This window comes from Aquarana catesbeiana, linkage group LG01, assembly GCF_042186555.1.
Source record: "Aquarana catesbeiana isolate 2022-GZ linkage group LG01, ASM4218655v1, whole genome shotgun sequence".
NCBI lineage: Eukaryota > Metazoa > Chordata > Amphibia > Anura > Ranidae > Aquarana > Aquarana catesbeiana.
This window is the reverse complement of record NC_133324.1, coordinates 92,342,439-92,364,780: the sequence shown is the minus strand read 5'-3', so window position 1 is coordinate 92,364,780 and position 22,342 is coordinate 92,342,439. Positions and strand designations below refer to the sequence as shown.

The 22,342-nt window shown below is 41.5% G+C and overlaps 1 protein-coding gene across 1 annotated transcript in view; it reads left to right on the top strand.

The window, feature by feature from the left end:
- Nucleotides 1-22,342, top strand: part of C6 (complement C6) — a 125,599-nt gene that overhangs the window by 9,090 nt on the left and 94,167 nt on the right. Inside the window, exons 4-5 of the mRNA XM_073621741.1 lie at nt 8,377-8,521; nt 20,662-20,794. Of these exons, the coding sequence (XP_073477842.1) occupies nt 8,377-8,521; nt 20,662-20,794 (278 nt within the window). The remainder of the gene's footprint in view (nt 1-8,376; nt 8,522-20,661; nt 20,795-22,342) is intronic.

Sequence of the window (22,342 nt, the reverse complement as noted above, 5' to 3'; positions counted from 1 at the left end):
ATAAAGCAAGGAGACATGGATGAATTAGTGTGCTCTGAATATTAAAAATGAATTACCATAAATAGCGTTTTGAAATTGTGGTGGGCAGATACAGTTATGTTCCACTTGATGATAACAATAATGTCTAATAGGTGTTTGCAGGTTGCCTGCTGCACCCAGTATATAGTTACATAGTTACATAGTAGGTGAGGTTGAAAAAAGACACAAGTCCATCAAGTCCAACCTATGTGTGTGATTATGTGTCAGTATTGCATATATATGTATTACAAAGTGAGCCAACCAAGCCAGAAAAACAGTGAAAAGTGATACAATAAAAAAACACGATTGTCCAATAGATATGTTAAATCGGTAGACAATACCATATTTGTGGACCTGTTCTTTAAATGATAACAGACAGGTCATTGGCTAAGCACCTTTTAATGACGTTTGTCCAGTTTCTCCCAGTATTACCCATCTCAAACTGTGCAGGAACTGAAACTTGGGGTGCAAAAGTTCTCTTAAAATATATAGGAGCTCTATAGGCCAGGGTAAAGCAAGCCACAGGCTGATGATTTTGTGGCTTTCTCATTTATTTTATTTTTTTGGTTTGTAGACTATGTCATCTCTAGGATAAACACCCTTTTTCCCCAACAACACTGGAAATATCTGCTTTGCTTATTCGCAACTTTAGCACCTTCTCAGACTATACTAAGAAACCTATTTATAAAGGATGAAATGGCTATTTAACTGTTTCTTTTATCAAAAATATCTTTACAATAGTTCTGCACACTTACAAAGCAATTATGGGCAATTTTTCCTTAAAGTTGCACATGTTTCCCACAAAATACATTTTGCAGATAACTTTTCTAGAATATACAAACTCTCCAGCATTTTTTTCCAGTGCATTATATGGCCAAACTTTGGGGATACCTTACCATCACACCTACTGTATATATACACTTTTTTTGGGGGGGGGACTTTACAAAACATTTTGGAGAGTGTTTATGGGAAGATGTGACCATTTAGCCAAACAAGGCGTTTATGAGGTCAAGGGTTGGATGAGAAAGCCTGGCTCACAGTTGGCATTCCAATGGTGTTCAACAGGGTTGAGGAAATTGCTCTCTGAAGGCCACTAGAGTATATTCTCAGCACACTCATCAAACCAAATATTTATGGACCTGGCTTGGTGCACAGGGATGGTCATGATGGAACAAGAAGAGAAGTGTACAATTGTCTAAAATGTTCTTGTGTGGAATAAAGTGTATGTCCAGCCGAAAAAATGGATTAAGTGAGAGGGATGGTGGAACCTCTTCTGGAGTTTTACTGCTATCTGGGACTCTGTAAGAGATTTCCCCACACCTACTCTTACGGTAAAAATGGTTTTACCAGTCAAGTAGTGAGGGGAAATTTGCAACAGGGACACAGAATGCAATAAAAAGCTAACAAGGGTTCTAGCCATACCTTAACCTCTTCATGCCACCTCCTGGCGGTTCTTTAATTGGGCTTTAATCCTCTGAGGCACAGCTTGGCTTTCACAGCAGTCACATGATCGGGAGCCTATCCCGCTGGTTCCCACTCATAATCTATGACCGAGAGCTGTCAGAGACAGCCAACAATGTTGAGCAAGGAAAGTTTAACACCGTCAACAGACAGTACTTGCAAACCAAAATTAACTGAAGTTAGGGCAGCTGGTTCAGCACAGTAATAGGACACAAACGTGTTCATAGACGACCAGGAAGCCGCACTGCAAATGACTTCGGGAGCTACATGACACAAAGCTGCCCAAGATGTAGACCCACTCCTGGACGAGTGAGCAGACACTACCTCCAAAGGAGCCAAGCCCTTGGCTCTGTGAGCCTGTTGAATGACCTAGGAAATTTGTGTTTCATGTGATATAAGTAAAGACAGCACAAGCCATTACTGTACAGAGGCCATGTTCAGCACAAGCCATTACTGTACAGAAGCTATGTTCAGCACAAGCCATTACTGTACAGAAGTCATGTTCATTGAATAATAACCAGCAGGAACAGGAAACACCACACAGGAAGAGAGCACAACAGAGATGCACCATAGAGTTGCATTTAAAGAAACACAACATCCATGACAATCCGTGCCACAATCGCCCTAGATGAGGCAGGTTTCTCTGTCCTTTTTTGCAAAAGAATGAACAGGCATTCTGAAGCCTGTAGGAAGCTGTATGTAGATATGACTTTACAATATCTGGGGGATTCCTAAAATTGAAGGAAGGCACTGCTGGAAGTCAAATCAAGATTCCCTGTTTACTAGAAATGCGCTTTAACCAACTAAGCCACAGCGCACCTTCTCCCACGCAAGTTAGAACTCCAATGCCACATACACATGACCGTTTTTTTAGCCGGAATTAACGTTTTTTACGACGAAGTTCAGACGGAGTTCCACTGAAAGGGACTTGCCTACACATGATCACACCAAAGTCCGATCGTTTAGAATGTGATGACGTATGACGGGACTAGAAAAAGAAAGTTCAATAGCCAGTAGCCAATAGCTGCCCTTGCGTCGTTTTTGGTCCGTCGGTATAGCATACAGACAAACGGTTTTCCCGATAGGAATTGTTTCCGTCGGAAAGATTTAAAACATGTTCCATTTCTAGGTCCGTCAGAATTTTCGAAAGGAAAAGTCCGATGAAGCCCACACACGATTGGAATTTCCGATGGAATGATTCCGTCTGACCTTTTCTGCCATGTGTACGCAGCATAAGGTTGGTAGAACAATTTCTTGGCATAGGTAACAGCACCGCTCGACTGGAAAGAATGTAAGAAAGTTCTCCATGACCAGTTAACCAATCTCTAAGGCTTTTTATGCCAACGTGATAACTGGGAAAAGGCAAACTTGACAGAAGGGACTCTAACGGACAGACCTAGAACACTCTGTTCCAATTCCCAAGGGGGAGTTGAGAACAAGAGGGAGACTCCATTGGAAAATCTCCGCTTACTCCGAGGTCTGAGCCTAGCTGCTTCCTTGAAGAATTGTTGGACAGGAAAGATGCCTAGACTGGAAAACACCTGTAGAGGCCGATAAACTGACACTTGAACTCTGAGGGAGCTGATCGATAGAGCCAGAACTAAATCCAACTGGAAGAAGCCTAGAATATCTAAAACTTCTAGATCACCACATGATCTGTCAGCAGCAGACATGTATTGAACAACTTTGACCAGATACTCCCATTAACTTTGTCTGCGTTCATTCTTCTAGTATACAACCATGGATGTAGAATTGTACTCAGTGACAGAAGGCCTGGCCTGAAGAGAAGGTGAACTGGGTTCCAGAAGCTGAACTGTGCCAGCAAGGGGAACAATGACCTAATAGGCTGATAACGCATCACTGCCACTAACACCGCAACCCCTGTTCGGAGTCTTCGTAGAAAACCAGGACTGGAAGGAATGCATTTCCAATGATTCATCGGGGCATCTTCACCTGAAAACCTCCACATGTAGAGACCATTTGTTGTGGACTCTGGTAAGAAAATCCGTCTCTGGGAACATACACCGCTGAGCTGTAGGCTCGATTCTTCTGAGCCCAAGACATAATTGGCTCCGCTTCCTGTAACAGAGAACAGGCTGTGAGTCCCCAGGCACTATGCAAATGCCTTGCAGGTGTCTTTTTTTTTTTTTTACTGTCGTGGTTTACTACCGCTTTAATAATTTCAAGACAGTAACAGATTTAAAAGGTGCTCAATGATAAACTTAACAATCTCATACCACCAAAGACTTCTTACAGGGATGTATATTACAATAGCAATAACGGTTACAGAAACATAAGACACTCTAAGCTGTCCATTAACAATTTAAAATAAACACTTAAAAATGAAACAATACAAACAAAAATACAGTTGTGCTGTCTTTGTAGTCAAGTCTTAAAAAATCGACAAAGATTTATTATGCCACACTCACTGCACCAAGTTGAAACAAGGAGGTCACCTAAAGGTTTATGGCTAGCACTCAACGAGAATATAAACCATAGGAACTTTGGAATTTCAGAAGATAATGGCAACACTCCTGGCATTCACCAATCAGGTTTATGGCTTTACTGAGTTAGTAGGATGACATATAGTAAAACAGCAGGATTTAAACTTCCATATGTTCCCAAACTTCTGTTTCAAGAAGTCTGAGGGTGTTCCATCACTGCCTGCCTGCATTATATCCTGCTGTGTCTTCTCCAATATATATCACCCTGCTGATTTAGTAAAATCACAAGCTCATTTGGTAGAAGCTACAAAGCTACTTCATTGTCTCCTGAATATTGCTTACAGAGATCCTGCAGGTTTACCTTTACCAAAGTTAGTTACGGTGGACATATAGATTTAGATTTATATGGTAGCACCCACTATACCAACATTGTACTGCGGTGTTCCATGTCATCAAACCTATATAGAAAAACACAATTATATACATTGTACAGGCCTTTCTACAATTCAATTTATAATGGATAGAATTGCACAAACAGACTTGTTTCAGCAGTTACTGTAACCAACACCAAAAGTGCATTTACACAACATCTGTACACATCAGATATCACTAGAGGTCTGTGTAGATGGGCTGTTGCAGGTTGCTTTCAGGGCCATTTCGCTTCTATTTGCACTGACATGCTTTAGAGGGGAGAAGTAGGTTTGGATTTAAATTTTGGTGATATCTGGACATATCCTTTAAGGCTGGGTTCACACTTATGCGAATTGGATGTGGTTTTCCCCGCATCCAATTGGCATGACAGGAGATTGTGACCGTCTCTCAATGGAGCCGGTTCACACAGCTCTGGGGCGACCATGGTCAACAAAAAAAAGGGTGCTGTGCATCTTTGGCTCTGAATCAGCTGCAAATTTAGGCAAAAATTCAGACCTGATTTGTACAGGGACACACCAGACCCCCTGCTGTGAGCCGTGGCCGCAGCTAGTGTAAACCCAGCCTCAAGCAAATCTTCACTGCATCTGAGCACCACAAACCAAAAACACAATTTAATTAATTTTTAATATTCAAAGCACCCCCCCCCCCCTCCATCCATGTCCCCATGCTTTATTTTGCTGGAAAATCACTTAGAAAAACACCCCCTAGCATTTTTCAGGTCATAGCCATCTTGAGTGAGGGCAGATGATTCAGGTAGCATTTACAGTACAGTGCCTTGAAAAAGTATTCATACCCCTTGAAATTTTACACATTTTGTCATGTTATAACCAAAAATGTAAATGTATTTTATTGGGATTTTATTTGATAGACCAACACAAAATGACACATAATTGTGAAGTGTAAGGAAAATGATAAATGGTTTTCAATTTTTTTTACAAATAAATATCTGTAAAGTGTGGCGTGCATTTGTATTCAGCCCCTGTACTCTGATACCCCTAACTAAAATCTAGTGCAACCAATCGCCTTCAGAAATCACTTAATTAGTAAATAGAGTCCCCCTGTGTGTAATTTATACAGCTGTTCTCTGAAGCCCTCAGAGGTTTGTTAGAGAACCTTAGTGAACAAACAACATCAAAAAGGCCAAGAAACACACCAGACAGGTCAGGGATAAAGTTGTGCAGAAGTTTAAAGCAGGGTTAGGTTATAAAAAAATATCCCAAGTTTGAACATCTTACGGAGCACTGCTCAATCCATCATCCGAAAATGGAAAGAGTATGGCACAACTGCAAACCTATCAAGACATGGCCATCCACCTAAACTGACAGGCTGGGCAAGGAGAGTATTAATTAGAGAGAAGCCAAGGGGTCCATGGTAACTCTGGAGGAGCTGCAGAGATCCACAGCTCAGGTGGGAAAATCTGTCAAAAGAACAACTATAAAGCAGCATACACACGAGCGGTTTTGCCATCGGAGTAAACTCCGACGGAATTCCGCTCAAGCTGTCTCGCATACACACGGTCACACCAAAGTCCAACCATCAAGAACGCGGTGACGTACAACACGTACGCCGGCACTAGAAAAAGGAAGTGCAATAGCCAGTGCGCCACCCTTTGGGCTCCTTCTGCTAATCTCGTCAGAACAGCATACAGACGAGCGGTTTTTCCGATAGTAATTTGTTCCGTCGGAAAAATACAGAACATGTTCTCTAAGTCCGTCTGAATTTTCGACGGAAAAAGTCCGATGGGGCATACACACGGTCGGAATACACGATGAAAAAGCTCCCATCGGACTTTTTCTGTCGGACATTCCGCTCGTGTGTACGCGGCATTAGTCGTGGACTCCACAAATCTGGCCTTTATGGAAGAGTGGCAAGAAGAAAGCCATAAGAAGTATCATTTGCAGTTTGTGAGGAGCCATGTGGGGGACACAGCAAACATGTGCAAGAATGTGCTCTGGTCAGATGAGACCAAAATTTTACTTTTTGGCCTAAAAGCAAAATGCTATATGTGGCAGAAAACCGCACATCACCCTGAACCATCCCTGCAGTGAAACATGGTGGTGGCAGCAATATGTTGTGGGGATGCCTTTCTTCAGCAAGGACAGTGAATCTGGTCAGAATTGGTAGGAAGATGGATGGAGTCAAATACAGGGCAATCCTAGAACCTGTTAGAGTCTGCAAAAGACTTGAGACTGGGGAGGAGGTTCACCTTTCAGCAGAACAATGACCCTAAACATACAGCCAGAGCTACAATGGAATGGTTTAGATCAAAGCATATTCATGTGTTAGGATGGCCCAGTCAAAGTCCAGACCTAAATCCAATTGAGAATCTGTGGCAAGACTTGAAAATTGCTGTTAACAGGCACTCTCCATCCAATCTGACAGAGCTTGAGCTATTTTGCAAAGAAGAATGGGCGAAAATGTCTCTCTACATGTGCAAAGCTGGTAGAGACATCCCCAAAAAGACTTGCAGCTGTAATTGCAGTGAAAGGTGGTTCTACAAAAGTATTGACTCAGGGGGCTGATTACTGTGTCACACTTTTCAGATATTTATTTGTAAAACATTTTGAAAACCATTCATCATTTCCCTTCCACTTCACAATTATGTGCCACTTTGTGTTGGTCTATCATGTAAAATACATTTACGTTTTTGGTTGTAACATGACGAAATGTGGAAAATTTCAAGGGGTATGAATATTATTTCAAGGCACTGTAACTGAAGTGTAAAAATAAATGTTTAAAACAAGTAAACACGATATACTTCCTTGTCTATTTACTAATGCTAGCAGCATGAGGATTAAAAGTAATCAATGTTGATTGGGAAAATGAAATTCAGCGCGTGGCCAATAGACAAATGAGAGGCGGGCGGTGGCTTTCTTATCCTGAGTGGATGTCATATGGCGTCCTATTGGGAAGTGCCGATCGCCACGGGGCCATGCATCAGTGCGATCTGTCACCGACCATGTCCACGGGACATAGCCAATGACTGATCAGTGTAGCGGCTTGCTGCCAGTACCATGTGACCGCAGTGACGAATCACAGCAGGTCACATGACAGTTGTACACAATGGATGGCTTCCTTTCATGCACAATTGTGTCGCTAGCTGTGATGGGTTAATTTGATTGCATGGTACAGACAGGGTCAATCACAGCCCATCTATACCATGTGATTACCTTTGACCAATCACAGCTAATCAAAACAGACTGAATGAATCAGTTGCATTCAGTAAAATGCTTGCTTATAGCAATGTAATGCACTGCTATAAGCAAACAAAATGTGCAAAAAAAAAATCCTGATCACTTCCCCAGAGCAGTACTATGTTGCTATGGTAACATTATATTGCTCTGGTCACGGTCTGATAAAAAAAAAAAAATGTAAAAAAAAAATGTATATGTATATATATATATATATATATATTTTTTTTTTTTTTTCATACTGTCACTAGTCAATGTCCCTAATCCTTGCCACACCAGTTATATGATGACGCTGTACTGTACTAGTGACAGTATGTTAAAAAAAAAAAGTGAAACTTTTTTGTTTAATTTCTTCATTTTCCAATTATAACAAAAAATTACAGCTTCAAAAAGCCCGCCATGCCTCTTACTAAATAGCTCTATTTGTGTGAACAAAAGGATAAAAAATGTGTTTGGGTACAGTGTTACATGACCACGCAATTGTCATTCAAAGTGTGAGAGCGCTGAAAGCTGAAAATTGGCCTGGGCAGGAGTAAAAGTGCCAGGTACTGAAGTGGTTAAATAGCATTTACAATGGGCCGGCACAAGGATCCTTTTCATAGGAGTAGCAAAACAAACATCCATTGTAATGACCTGCCTCCAACTGAAGTGACCGAGGAGAACCTACACAACGTATCAATCACATATGAGTGCTACATCACACACTTGTACATAATCAAAATACGATTACAGGTCTTTGATTAAATGTTTTATTGTATTCCTTATTTAAGAATTATACTAGGATCATTTGGCTAACTTGTACTTCACCACAAAAAAATTTGCATTTTCAGTTTCGTGTCCGTTCCCTGGAGCAGCCGTCCCAGTTTGGAGGACAGAGCTGTGAGGGACTGCTCTCAGATTCCCGTCCATGCTTCCCAACAAAACTTTGCCACCTTGAAGAAACAGACTGCACCAAAAAGTTCAAATGTAGCACAGGTAAGCCTGCATGTATTTTTATCATTTGTACATTTTTGAAAATGTCATGGAGTAAACAGTAGGTAGGCAAATTTTAGTTCAGGATCTTAAATGGTTTCCTATTAAAAACAAATTTTGGGTTCCTAGATTATTACCCATTATATGTAATTGATAGTAATCTATTGGGAAATGGTTTTGAGGGTTCCAGGTTGAGCACTTCTGGATTCTAATATCATCAATACCTTTTAGTTGCTCCCTCTAGTTCTAAAGTTGAACAAATATAAATGGAAATATCCTTCAGAAGTAATCATACCCTTTTAGAATGCCTGAAGGTAAAAAACCTTGAGCCTATAGAACTATGCACTCTTGCTCTTTGCAGGGAGACCTTATATTCACAATTAGATTTTAATGATAGTGTCACATTAAAGTGGTATTAACCTCCCTGGCGGTATTCCCGAGTGGGGCTCGGGGTTAATTTTCAGTACCAAAAGCGGTAACCCCGAGCCACACTCGGGATCGCATCGCAGTATCCTGGTACAGCTTACTTACCTTGTCCCCAGGATCCTACGATGTCCCCCCCACTGTACCTCCACCGGATAACCCGCCCGATCTATCAATGTGCCGAGCTCCGTTCCCTGAGAGCGTTGGCAGCAATGGCGGCAAATTCAAAAATGTACACAATACATAACACACATAACACACTGTAATCTGTAAGATTACATCACTGTATCCAATCATTTCACCTCCCTTTTGTCCCCAGTGCTTTGTCCTTTGCCCTGCATGCAATTTTATATGATATATATACTGTTCTTTCTGCCTGGAAACTTGAGATTGTCCATAGCAACCAAAAAGTGTCCCTTTACATCAAAGCGGTTTTAGAGCAGCTAGAAAACAGCGATAGTAAATTAGAATCACTTGCAGAATTGAGCGATAGTGATTCGCGGGGAAATTCGTCATCAGACACTGAAAGTAATGACAATTCTGCAACTGAGCAAATTTCAGTGTTTTTGATTTGATTACATTATTGAATAAAATGTATTATTATTATATTATTATTTTTTATAATTATTTATAGTTATTTATTATATTATAATTTATGATTTCATGTTTCAAACTTCAAACAGATTTAAGTGAGTTATTCCTAAGAATTACAGGCCTACAATATAAAAAGTCCAAAATTCTATGCAAAACAATGTATCGCTTTGAGCATCAAAAATCTGACTTTTATATATTGCAGCTTACCAATCCTTAAATGTGGTGGCTGCCTTAGATTAATTTTTTAGGCATGCTTTATCTTTATTTTCACCTCGTTATCCAGCCAATAACACACTTTCTGTCTTAGGGTGTATCCACTTCACTGGAGGAGCAATGGAAACACCTTTGGATAGCAGTATTTTCAGTCTGAGGAGAGGGTAGTGTTTGATGCACTAGCAGATTTAGATGTACTTGACTAACATACTAAGGCCAAGCTCCTGTTAAGACTTTTTTTGGGGGATAAAGGAATAAAAGGTGGTCATTTTAAGTACCTCTGTCAGTGGTAAATGGTTTGTGTCAACCCTCAACTGACACTTTTGCTGGGCAGAGTGGTCTTGAAAAAAATTCAGACTTATGCCCTGTACACACGGTCATACATTGATCGGACATTCCGACAACAAAATCCATGGATTTTTTTCCGACGGATGTTGGCTCAAACTTGTCTTGCATACACACGGTCGCACAAAGTTGTCAGAAAATCCGATCGTTCTGAACGCGGTGACGTAAAACACGTACGTCGGGACAATAAACGGGGCAGTAGCCAATAGCTTTCGTCTCTTAATTTATTCTGAGCATGCGTGGCACTTTGTGCGGCGGATTTGTGTACACACGATCGGTACTTAACCGATCGGATTTTGTTGTCGGAAAATTTTATATCCTGCTCTCAAACTTTGTGTGTCGGAAATTCCGACGGAAAAAGTCAGATGAAGCCCACACACGATTGGAATTTCCGACAACACAATCCGATCGCACTTTTTCCGACCGTGTGTACAGGGCATTACTGGTTGAATACCAGGTAAAAAATAACGGAAAAAACAAGTGCAGTCATCACATCTAGGAAGCTGTAATATATTACATTTTTGTTTTGTGGTTTAATGTCTCTTTATGGAATGGTTCACACTCTGCCCTTTCCTGGCAAAATTTCCCAGGGAACTTCCCTTTTAGACAGCTGTCACTGAAGCAGATGTCCACGTTGGAAATTCCCCCTATACTCGCTTCTACTGTAAAATTCTGGATTTTCTATCACGTTTCTGTCTTAGTGACAATGTTCACCAGATAGAGAGGGTAAGTCTCTACAGTGGAGACACAGGTAGTAAATAAAACCATAATGGCCATACCTCTCTTGTTGGCCACAGGATTGCAAAAGTACATACAGAATCAGCCACAGTGGGCTAAAGTCTGCTGTCAACTGACGTCACAGAACCGCTCCAGGCTCTGAAAGGATCCCGACCATTTTGTCGGGATCCACCCAGGTGTCTGATCCACAGCTGGCTCAACCTCTCAGAATGAGACTGAGAGCGAGAACCAGCCGCTCCCACCCCTTCCACAGCCCAGTGCTCTAGTGAGCGCTGGATGGGCAGAGCAGAGAGCCGTGACTGAGAGTCACCACTCTCTGCTCAGAGTGAACCGAGAACTGAGCGATCAGCAGTCATATGATTTCTCAAATCTCGGGTTGAGAGCCCGAGGGGGACAACTGCAGCATCACAGCGATGCTGCAGCCATACTGGTGAGTATGTTTGTTTTTTTTCAATTACCATACATCTCCTTTAACACTGACTCCATATGGGGCAGAGCCCAGAAGAGAAAAGAACACCCTGGAAGCTTGCTCCAAACATTTATAACCTTCCCTCAGCTCACACCACTGAATACATTTCTTAGCTATTGGCTGGAAAGGGTAAGTATTCATATCTCAGAGGTTACAGTGCCTTGAAAAAGTATTCATATCCCTTGAAATTTTCCACATTTTGTTATGTTACAACCAAAACATAAATGTATTTTATTGGGATTTTATGTGATAGACCAACACAAAGTGGCACATAATTGTGAAGTGAAAGGAAAATGATAAATGGTTTTCAATTTTTTTACAAATAAATATGTGAAAAGTGTGACGTGCATTTGTATTCACCCCCCTGAGTCAATACTTTGTAGAACCGCCTTTCACTGCAATTACATCTGCAAGTCTTTTTGGGGATGTCTCTACCAGCTTTGCACATCTAGAGAGTGACATTTTTGCCCATTCTTCTTTGCAAAATAACTCAAGCTCTGTCAGATTGGATGGAGAGCGTCTGTGAACAGCAATTTTCTGTTTCAATAGTTTTTTATTCCGTTTTTGACAAGTGGTTAATATGTAAAAAGTTCTGCCCATGCAGGGGCTAGCATTGAAGTTGGAACAGGTATTAGCTCATAAGAAGGGCAAAAATAAAGCGACGCAAACAAAAAAATGAGAGCTAACACAACAGTAGTAAATTTAAGTGTGAATGTTACCGTCAGGATCTAGGAGTCCCACCATAACTACGGAACACCCCTAACAAGGATAAACTAACAAGAGGAGCAGCAAAAAGAGGAAAGTTAGGTAGAAAGGTGAAGCTAAAGAGAGGGAGGTTGCTCACCTAGTGAGTAGGGAGCTAGAGAAGGCATAGGGAAGCCTGGGAAAGAAAGGGAGGCCAGAAGGATGGGGACCAGGAGATGGGAAAAAGGGAAGTGCTCGGGAACATCTGGACTGTCCGTCACAGGCGGTCCAGACTAGCTGGGGGGGGGGGGGGGGGTAGGAAAGGCATATGACAGCCATGGTTCCCAAATTTTGAGGAACTTGGCACATGAGTGTCCCCGCGGATGCTCGACATCTGTTTCGTTAAGCATCAACGCGGTCATGCGATCTTTCACCCCCTGAAAGGGGACAGATAGCTTTTTCTAGGCTTGGGTAATTGTTCTTTTGGCTGACAGAAATAGGAAGGAGGCAAGTTTCCGCTGATAAGATGTGAAAAGCAATTTTCAAGTCTTGTCACAGATTCTCAAATGCATTTCGGTCTAGACTTTGACTGGGCCATTCTAACACATGACTATGCTTTGATCTATACCAGGGGTACCTAAACTACAGCCCGTGGGCTGGAAATGGCCCATCAGGGTGATTTACCCAGCCCGCCGACTGCCCCTTCCATGAGATTGCAGCACTCCCCCTCCCCTCTGCTACCTTATTCACACAAGACAGGAAACATGACAGGTCCAGACAAAGGGTGGGACTTTTCAAGTTAAGAAGCGGGTGATTGATTACTTGACAGAGGGGCGGTCCCAACAATCAATCACCTGCCTTTCACTTGAAAAGTCCGGACCTGTCATGCTTCCTGTCTTGTGTGAATAAGTTAGCAGAGGGGAGGGATGAATGCTGCAATCTCATGGAAAGGGCGGCAGTGTAATATCGATGGGGGGTTCTGTGATGGGGGGCATCTATGATGGGGGGATCTGTGATGGAGGGCATCTATGATGGAAGGGATCTGTGATGGGGGGATCTGTGATGGGAGGAGCTCTAATTAAGGGGCTCTGTGATGCGGGGGAGTCTGTGATGAAGGGATCTGTGATGGGGAGACTGTGGTGGGGGAATTCTGTGGTGGGGGGATCTGTGATGGGGGAGGATTTGTAATGGGGGGATCTGTTATGGGGGGATCTGTGATGGGGGGATCTGTGATGGGGGCTCTGTGATGGTAAGGAGTCTGTGATGGGGGGCTCTGTAAGGGAGAGAAGTCTGTGATGGAGAGGAATCTGTGATGGAGAGGAGTCTGTGATGGGGGGATCTGTGATAGAGAGGAGTCTGTGATGAGGAGGCTCTGTGATGGAGAGGAATCTGTGATGGAGAGGAGTCTGTGATGGAGAGAAGTCTGTGATGGGGGGATCTGTGATAGAGAGGAGTCTGTGATGGTGGGCTCTGTGGTGGAGAGGAGTCTGTGATGGGGGACTCTGTGATGGAGAGGAGTCTGTGATGGTGGGCTCTGTGATGGAGAAGCGTCTGTGATGGTGGGCTCTTTGATGGAGAGGAGTCTGTGATGGGGGCTCTGTGATGGAGAGGAGTCTGTGATGGGGGGGCTCTGTGATAGAGAGGAGTCTGTGAGGGGGGCTCTGTGACGGAGAGGAGTCTGTGATGGGGGGCTCTGTGACGGAGAGGAGTCTGTGATGGGGGGCTCTGTGATGAAGAGGAGTCTGTGATGGGGGGCTCTGTGATGGAAAGGAGTCTGTGATGGGGGGGGTCTGTGATGAGGGGATTCTGTCAAATACTAATAAGTTTATGTTGATTAAAATTGTTCTTTATTTTAAATATTGTATTGTTTTTTTCCTGTTTTTTTGCACTACAAATAAGATATGTGCAGTGTGCATAGGAATTTGCTCATATTTTTTGCAAACTATAGACCGGTCCCCCAACAGTATGAGGGACCGTGAACTGGCCCCCTGTTTAAAAAGTTTGAGGACCCCTGATCTAAACCATTCCATTGTAGCTCTGGCTGTATGTTTAGGGGTGTTGTCCTCCTGCTGGAAGATGACCCTCTGCCCCAGTCTCAAATCTTTTGCAGACTCTTAACAGGTTTTCTTCTAAGATTGCCCTGTATTTGTCTCCATCCATCTTCCTATCAACTCTGATCAGCTTCCTTGTCCTTGCTGAAGAAAAGCATCCCCACAACATGATGCTGCCACCACCATGTTTCATGCTGGGGATGGTGTGTTCAGGGTGATGTGCAGTGTTAGTTTTCCGCCACACATAGCGTTTTGCTTTTAGGCCAAAAATTTCAATTTTTGTCTCATCTGACCAGAGCACCTTCTTCCACATGTTTGCTGTGTCCTCCACATGGCTTCTTGCAAACTGCAAACAGGACTTCTTAAGGATTTCTTTTAACAATGGCTTTCTTCTTGCCACTCTTCCATAAAGGCCAGATTTGTGGAGTGCACAACTAATAGTTGTCCTGTGGACAGATTCTCCCACCTGAGCTGTGGATCTCTGCAGCTCCTCCAGAGTTACCATGGGCCTCTTGGCTGCTTCTCTAAGTAATGCTCTCCTTTCAAAGCCTGTCAATGGTGGACAGCCATGTCTTGGTAGGTTTGCAGTTGTCCCATACTCTTTCCATTTTCGGATGATGGATTGAACAGTGCTCCATGAGATGTTCAAAGCTTGGGATATTTTTTTATAACTTAACCCTGCTTTAAACATCTCCACAACTTTATCCCTGACCTGTCTGATGTGTTCCTTGGCCTACATGATGCTGTTTGTTCACTAAGGTTCTCTAACAAACCTCTGAGGGCTTCAAAGAACAGCTGAAGCTATACTGAGATTAAATGACACACAGGTGGACTCAATTTACAAATTAGGTGACTTCTGAAGACAATTGATTTCACTAGATTTTAGTTAGGGGTAAAGGGGGATGAATACAAATACATGCCACACTTTTCAGATAATTATTTGTAAAAAAATTTGAAAACCATTTATCGTTTTCCTTCCACTTATGTGCCACTTTGTGTTGGTCTATCACATAAAATCCTATTAAAATACATTTATGTTTTTGGTTGTAATATGGCAAAATGTGGAAAATTGTCAAGGGGCATGAATACTTTTTTTCAAGGTACTGTATTTCTTCCCTCTCTGTCTACTGCTGAAACATATCAATAGTAGCAGGCATAAGCAACCAACACCCCAATCTTAGGAAAAACCTGCAGAGCTCAGAAAAAGTTAAACAAAGCCCAGGCAACTACTAATGCAAAAACAGAATTTAGTAGGGACATGCAAGCTAAAGCAGGTTTCCTACATACACTATATTACCAAAAGTATTGGGACGTCTGCCTTTACACACACATGAACTTTAATGGCATCCCAGTCTTAGTCCATAGGGTTCAATGCGTTGGCCCACCCTTTGCAGCTATAACAGCTAAAACTCTTCTGGGAAGGATGTCCACAAGGTTTAGGAGTTTGCTTTGTGCACTGATCCAAATCATTTGGTCAAGGGGGGATTATGGTGTGGAGTTGTTTTTGAGGGGTTGGGCTTGGCCCCTTATTTCCAGTGAAGGGAACTCTTCTACCAAGACGTTTTGGAAAATTTCATGCTCCCAACTTTGTGGGAACAGTTTGGGGATGGCCCCTTCCTGTTCCAACATGACTGTACACCAGTGCACAAAGCAAGCTTCATAAAGACATGAATGAGCGAGTATGGGGTGGAGGAACTTGACTGGCCTGCACAGAGTCCTGACCTCAACCCGATAGAACACCTTTGGGATGAATTAGAGCGGAGACTGCGAGCCAGACCTTCTCATCCACATTAGTGCCTGACCTCACAAATGCACTTCTGGAAGAATGGTCAAACATTCCCATAGACACACTCATAAGCCTTGTGGACAGCCTTCACAGAAAAGTTGAAGTTGTTATAGCTGTAGAGGGAGGACCAACTCAATATTGAACCCTATGTACTAAGACTGGGATGCCAATAAAGTTCAAGTGCGTGTAAAGACAGGCTTCCCAATACTTTTAGCAATATAGTGTAAGTGCTGCAGCAGAGATTTTTTTAATGGGGGCCACAATTCTACTTTTAAATAGATAATCTTTTTTTTATTCTATAAGAAATCATTAACTAATTAAAACAACACATTTTCTTAATTACTTACAGGTGTAGAAAATAAGCTTGAAACATTCTCTAATTAAACTATCATCACATTTCAACAGTGTGTACATCATTTGTACAACAATTATGTCCTGTAGGTGATTGATAAATTACATCTTTCTCATCAGAAATAAGCAGATTATTCTTTCATGTCAATTATCAGCAACTTCAGACTAAGCAAGTCTTATTTCATTGTCTTTGAGTGAAAAAGGGGCAAGAAAAACGGCTTAAAGATCTTATCTGTGTCTTACATGGCTATTAAAGGATAAGTTAACTTTTTAGAAAAAAAATAATATTTTAAATATATAATACGTTTTTGCAGGTAAAAAAAAAGTGCATTTATTATTTGTTTTTTTTTTTGAGCCTGTAAAGCACTGCACCGGCGATCAGAAGATTGCTGGTGCCATGCAGGTCTCCAGCAGATCTGCCAGTGTATCTGTGTGTCCGTACATCTCGTACATCCTGTACGGGCAAACAGATACAATCTGACAAAGAATCAATGTACTAGCGCTGTGGAAGTTCACTGAGAACTACAAGCCAACAGTCGCAAAGACAGAGCTGTGTGAAGGAAAGACGTGGCCGTGTGGGCGGTGCCCGCCATACTATCGCAGTCCCATTATAACTTGCTGTTTACTAATATATATATATATATATATATATATATATATATATATATATATATATATATATATATATATATATATATATATTATACTGTATATACCATAGTTTGTAGATGATATAACTTTCACACAAACCAATCAATATACACTTATTGAGGTTTTTTTTTATCAAAGCAAAAACCATTTTGGCCTAAATTTATGAAGAAATTCGATTTTTAAAAATGTTTTTATTGGATATGTTTTATGGCAGAAAGTAAAAAGTATTTGTTTCAAAATTATCATTTTTTTTCGTTTATATCGCAAAAAATAAAAAACCCAGTGATGATCAAATATTACCAAAAGAAAGCTCTATTTGTGTAAAAAAAACTTAAATTGGGTACAGCCTCGCATGACTGCGCAATTACCAGTTAACGTAACACAGTGCTAAATAGCAAAAAATGGCCTGTTTATGAAGGGGGTAAAACCTTCCAAGGCTTAAGTGGTTAAAAAGTGTGAGCTGGAGTTCAGCTTTAATTTGTCAGTTATAGCGGAAGTAAACCCATAGATTTAACAGTGTAAAAAAACTGTTACATTTGCGGCACATGCCGGGAACGTAACTGTCACATTGGGTGTGCTCTCAACCAAACTGCCAAACCATCCAGTGGCTGGTGTCATAACTGATCACATGCGCAGCATCATGGCAGTTGGAGATTAAACAGAGGCCAAGATGGCAGCTTCCTTGGATGAAAACGATAGGAGGGTTTACTTCCACTTTAAAGAGGAATTCCCATTTTTTTTTAAAAATTAAAAGTCAGCAGCTACAAATTCTGCAGCTGCTGACTTTTAATAATCGGGCACTTACCTGTCCCACGGTCCAGCGATGCGGGGGGATAGAAGCCCCGCTCGTCTCCCCCTCCGTTCGGCGGCGCCGGCATTGCAACTGTGGGCGCCGCTCAGTCACCTGGGACCTGTAATGTGTCCCAGATGATTAACAAGAGGGAGGGAACAGAGCTGAGCCCTTCCTGCGCCGAGGGGAAGTGATGTCACCAGCCCAGGCACTGAAAGAGGCAGACTACGAGGGACCCCCTAGCAACAGGCATTTAGAGGTAAGTTAAAAAAAATTTTTTTCGAAATTTAAAAAAAATTTTTTTTAGGCACATTCATGCATTTTTTTTTTTTTGGGTGGAACACCACTTTAAGTCCATCTAAATCTGCTAATCTAACACCACCCTCTCCACAGATTGCCAGTGCTGCTGTCCAATGGTGTCTCCTTTGTTCTCCCATTCAGAGTGGAGACACCTTAAGACAGGAAGTGTATTAGGCTGGCCATACATTATACAATTGTCTTATTCAATTTCCTTTAGATTTACCTTCAACCATGTAATGCAAATCATATGATTGCATAGCAAGTGAAAGAGTTTTGGTCTGACCTACTATTATATGGTTTTGGTAATTCTAAAGGAAAATTGTAGAAGAAAATTGTATAATGTATGGCCAGCCTTACTGGTTGGATCACCAGGTGTAAATAGAGGGAAAAGAGACAACTAACACAGCCTCCACATTTAAGGATTAGTAAGCTGCAGAGTATAAAATATTTGTTTATGGGTTTAATACTACTTCACCCTATCATTAAAATCTAATTGTGAATAAAAGGTCCCCCTGCAAAGAGCATAGTTAATACATTCCTGCTGCCCGTTGTCAATGTAATGAAAAGTAGTTGCCAGTTGACTATTTATAAACCAACACTTTCAAGAGTGCTGATCTCCTGGATCCCCCCACAGTGCCTTGGGATTAGTCCTGCTGGCCCCTACATCACCCAACACGTCTTGTAGTGACATAGGGGTTGGCATGAGGAACCACAAGCACTGGTTTCTTCAGCTGGCAAGTTTGGGACTTGCCCTACCTCACAAACCTCCTGCAACCCCCTACCTACAAAGTAGTTATGTAGGGGCTGCAGGGGGAATTGGTGTGGGAGCAGGAGGACAGTCGGAAGAGTCAACCTCCTGGTGTCCCACAAATCACTGTGAGGGACCAGGAGACCCACACTCTTGGAAGAGGTGTGTATTCACAATGTTCTTTACACACAATTTTATTTTAGCTAAAATATGTGGCTTTAGAAAACAAATTGCTTACTTGGAGCAATTACAAAGTGATAACCCTCAGAGACTGGTGCCAACATCTGGTCAGCACAAGGAAGGCACATTCTCATCTGTTTCTTTTGCGATAATTACTACAATCACCTCTGATGTTTCTTGGAAAGGATGCTGAACAGACAGATCCTTCAGAGATAGTATAGCCTTGGATAATCAGATTTCCTCAGTAGACTAATAGGATTTAACAAATCCCAACCAAATAATTACAAGTTTGTTAAGTTGACTTTATATAGATAAGTAGTTTTTGTGACAAAAATAAGATTTTATAAATGGTGTAAAGTTAATATAATTTCACTGTGATTTCAAAATATAATAATTCCTGCAAATTAAACATTTATTATAAAAAATTCTCTTCTGGCTTTCATAACTTTATTCTATTTCTGTTATAAGGATAGGCCACCTTTTACTATCCTTTACTGGTCATTATCCCCATCCCCCCACCTTCTCTTTCCTTTCCTTTCCTTTCCTCTCCCTTCTTTCCTCTTCTTCTTTCTCCTACATATTTTGCTATTCTTCACTCCTCAGGTTGTCTCATTTTGGGGTCCACAATTTAGGGATATCATCTCGGACATAGAGGTCATTTAACTTCTGGACATTCACATATGCAGTCTCTACCTCCTTTATATTATATATGGGAAACACATTGTTTTCTGTTTGCCTAGCTTTTATTATCTTACCCAGTATGCATTTTGATTATTTCCGAAATGAGGATTGCTGTCTCTCCTCTTTCTTTCTTTTATGTTCTAACTGAAATATTATGGTTAGAAACATAGAAACCTAGAAAAGTGATGGCAGAAAAAGACTGAGTAGTCCATTGAGTCTGCCCATTTTTTATTTACTTATTTATTTATTTATTGGTTGCTACTGGCTTTAATGTATATGACATGTATAAAAGGAAAAAGACTGGTGCCATGGAAGTCAGATAAAACATTGTTTTATTATTGCATGTGAACAACAGTCAGAAAGAAAGTCAACGCTTTTCGGCCATCAGGCCTTAATCATGGCTCAAAAACGTCCGAAACGCGTTGGTTCCTTTTTGACTGTTGTTCACATTCAATAATAAAACAGTGTTTTAGTTGACTTCCATGGCACCAGCCTTTCTCCTTTTTTGCATGGATTATATGGAGGTTTACAGAGACTTCACAAACTGAGTGCTGTGTTCTTGAGGCTCACCAGGCATTGCACAGGGGGTAGTAGCTCGGATGCACCAGTTCCATGTGACATGTATGTCCGGGGTATGCATATGTTTGCCCTCTTTGGAAATGTTTGTACCTTTTGGTCCATCATGGATATTGTTGTTTTGTACCTCAATCTTTTGGAAACTTAATAAAGAGTTTAAACATAATTTTATTCCTTGCTTTTAAGGGGAAAAAAAGGTTGAGCACTCTGTAGCACTTCTGCCTAGCAGCACTAGGGTTGTCATTTTGAATCCCAACCATGGCACTACCTGCCTGGAGTTGGCATGTTCTCCCTGTGCCTGCGTGGGTTTCCTCCCACACTCCAAAGACATGCTTTGGATTGAAAATTGGCCCTAGTATGTGTATGTATGAATGTGAGTTAGGGACCTTAGATTGAAAGCTCCTTGAGGGCAGGGACTGATGTAAATGTATAATAAAAATATGTAAAGCACAGCATAAATTGATGGCGCTATATAAGTACCTGTAATAAAAAATATGCATAGATGAAAATTTTTTCAGAAAACAATCCTGTCTTAATGTTTGACATTCTTGTGTCTAAAACAGGGCGCTGCATTGACTCAAAACTGAAATGTAATGGCGATAATGACTGTGGAGATAATTCAGATGAAAGGGGATGTGCAAAAAAAACAGGAAGGACCTTTGAACCCGTACCTGGAGCTCAGATTATGGGAAATGGGTAATACAGAATCTACAACCAATGATATCTTAAGTGGATTTAGCAACGGGTGCCTGCTGTAAACTATGAAAGATTAATTCACTTTATAAGCTTTTAAATTGAAAGTGGTATAAAGATGATACACCAGTTTTAAAATATATTATAAATCAGTTTGCGATGCAAGCAAAACTGTTTTCCCTTTCTTCTAGCAATTTTGTGTGTACATTACTTGTGGCACATCTGTAAGATGTAAAGAGTAGAGCCATAATGTAACTCCAGTCTGCAAAAAAAGTTGCCAAACGCAGAAGAAGAGGCAGAGAAGATAGCAGCAATGAAGCAGCACTAGGGAAGGCAAAGTTGTCATTGCTAGAGGGGGCATATATTTTGTGAATATTCTGGCAAGGGCTTCCCCACCTTCAGTTCCACTAGAAGCTGTTCACACTGCATACCTCTGAAGTCGCCCTTCTACCCTCAGTTGTTACTTCAAAAAAGTCAACATCTCCCATAAGTTTTTAGGAAGGCCATGACCTCTGACAGCTGAGGCATCTATCCAGTCCCAGAAGTTCAAACTGTTGATTCCAAGAAGCAGTTACAGTGCATACACATCTCTGCAAAAAAAAAGCTTAGGTCTACTGTGTGCTGGAACTAGTAGCTTCATCCAATTAACCAACCAGCACTGAAGAGGGACTGGCCTATTTTAGATGTACTGAAGATCTACCCCTTGTTGTATACATAACCTTTTATGTTTTTCAGATTTCAAAAGATATAGGCTTGTGAACCGTAGTTAAAGTGCCTTAGTGGGGACACTGTGGAACATCACTCGCTAATGCCTGTACAGCAGGCGGGAGCCGCAGTCATGTGAATTCAGCATTAAGGAGGCACTCCAAACTTAGAAGAAAGCTGGACAAATTGCATAGTTACCACTTTGTAATCCATGGCAATACTTCTTACACTGTTGACACTACTGCACTATGGACACAACTTATGTATGTATCACCTCTCCTCAGGTGTGCAGCATTTCTGAATTGGTACAGCAGAGCATGCACTGGTCTCCACCAACTCAGCAGTCCAGTCACCTCATTCCCAGTGACAATGTTCTGCATGTTACTACTGGATACAGGAAACATACTTCTCCATAGCTCCATGCTTGTTCTCTTACCGGGCCTCACTACATCTTCCACCATGACTCCAGGCTAGGTCCCTAGGTACTCTGTGCCACAAGATTGATCCCAACAGGAAGGGAAGCAGTCACTAGTGAGGGGATCAAGCATAACACCCCTTCATTACCAGAGTATCCGTCACCATGACCATGTCACCCATTTCCTGGGTGGTTGGCTGCGTTGGCATATGGCATATGGCACAAATATTGTAGTCATTATGAATGTCAATATAGCCTCCTAAGGACAGCTTCTCTGCATGTTAGACATTTTTACTGTATCTTCTCTAACCTCCCAGTCCCCTGTTGTAAGCCCTGTTCTTTTGATACTCCATATATGCACCCCTTTAGAGACCTCAGACCAGTCTAAATAGATGAACATCAAAAATATGTACTTAAGTAGTTAGATGAGA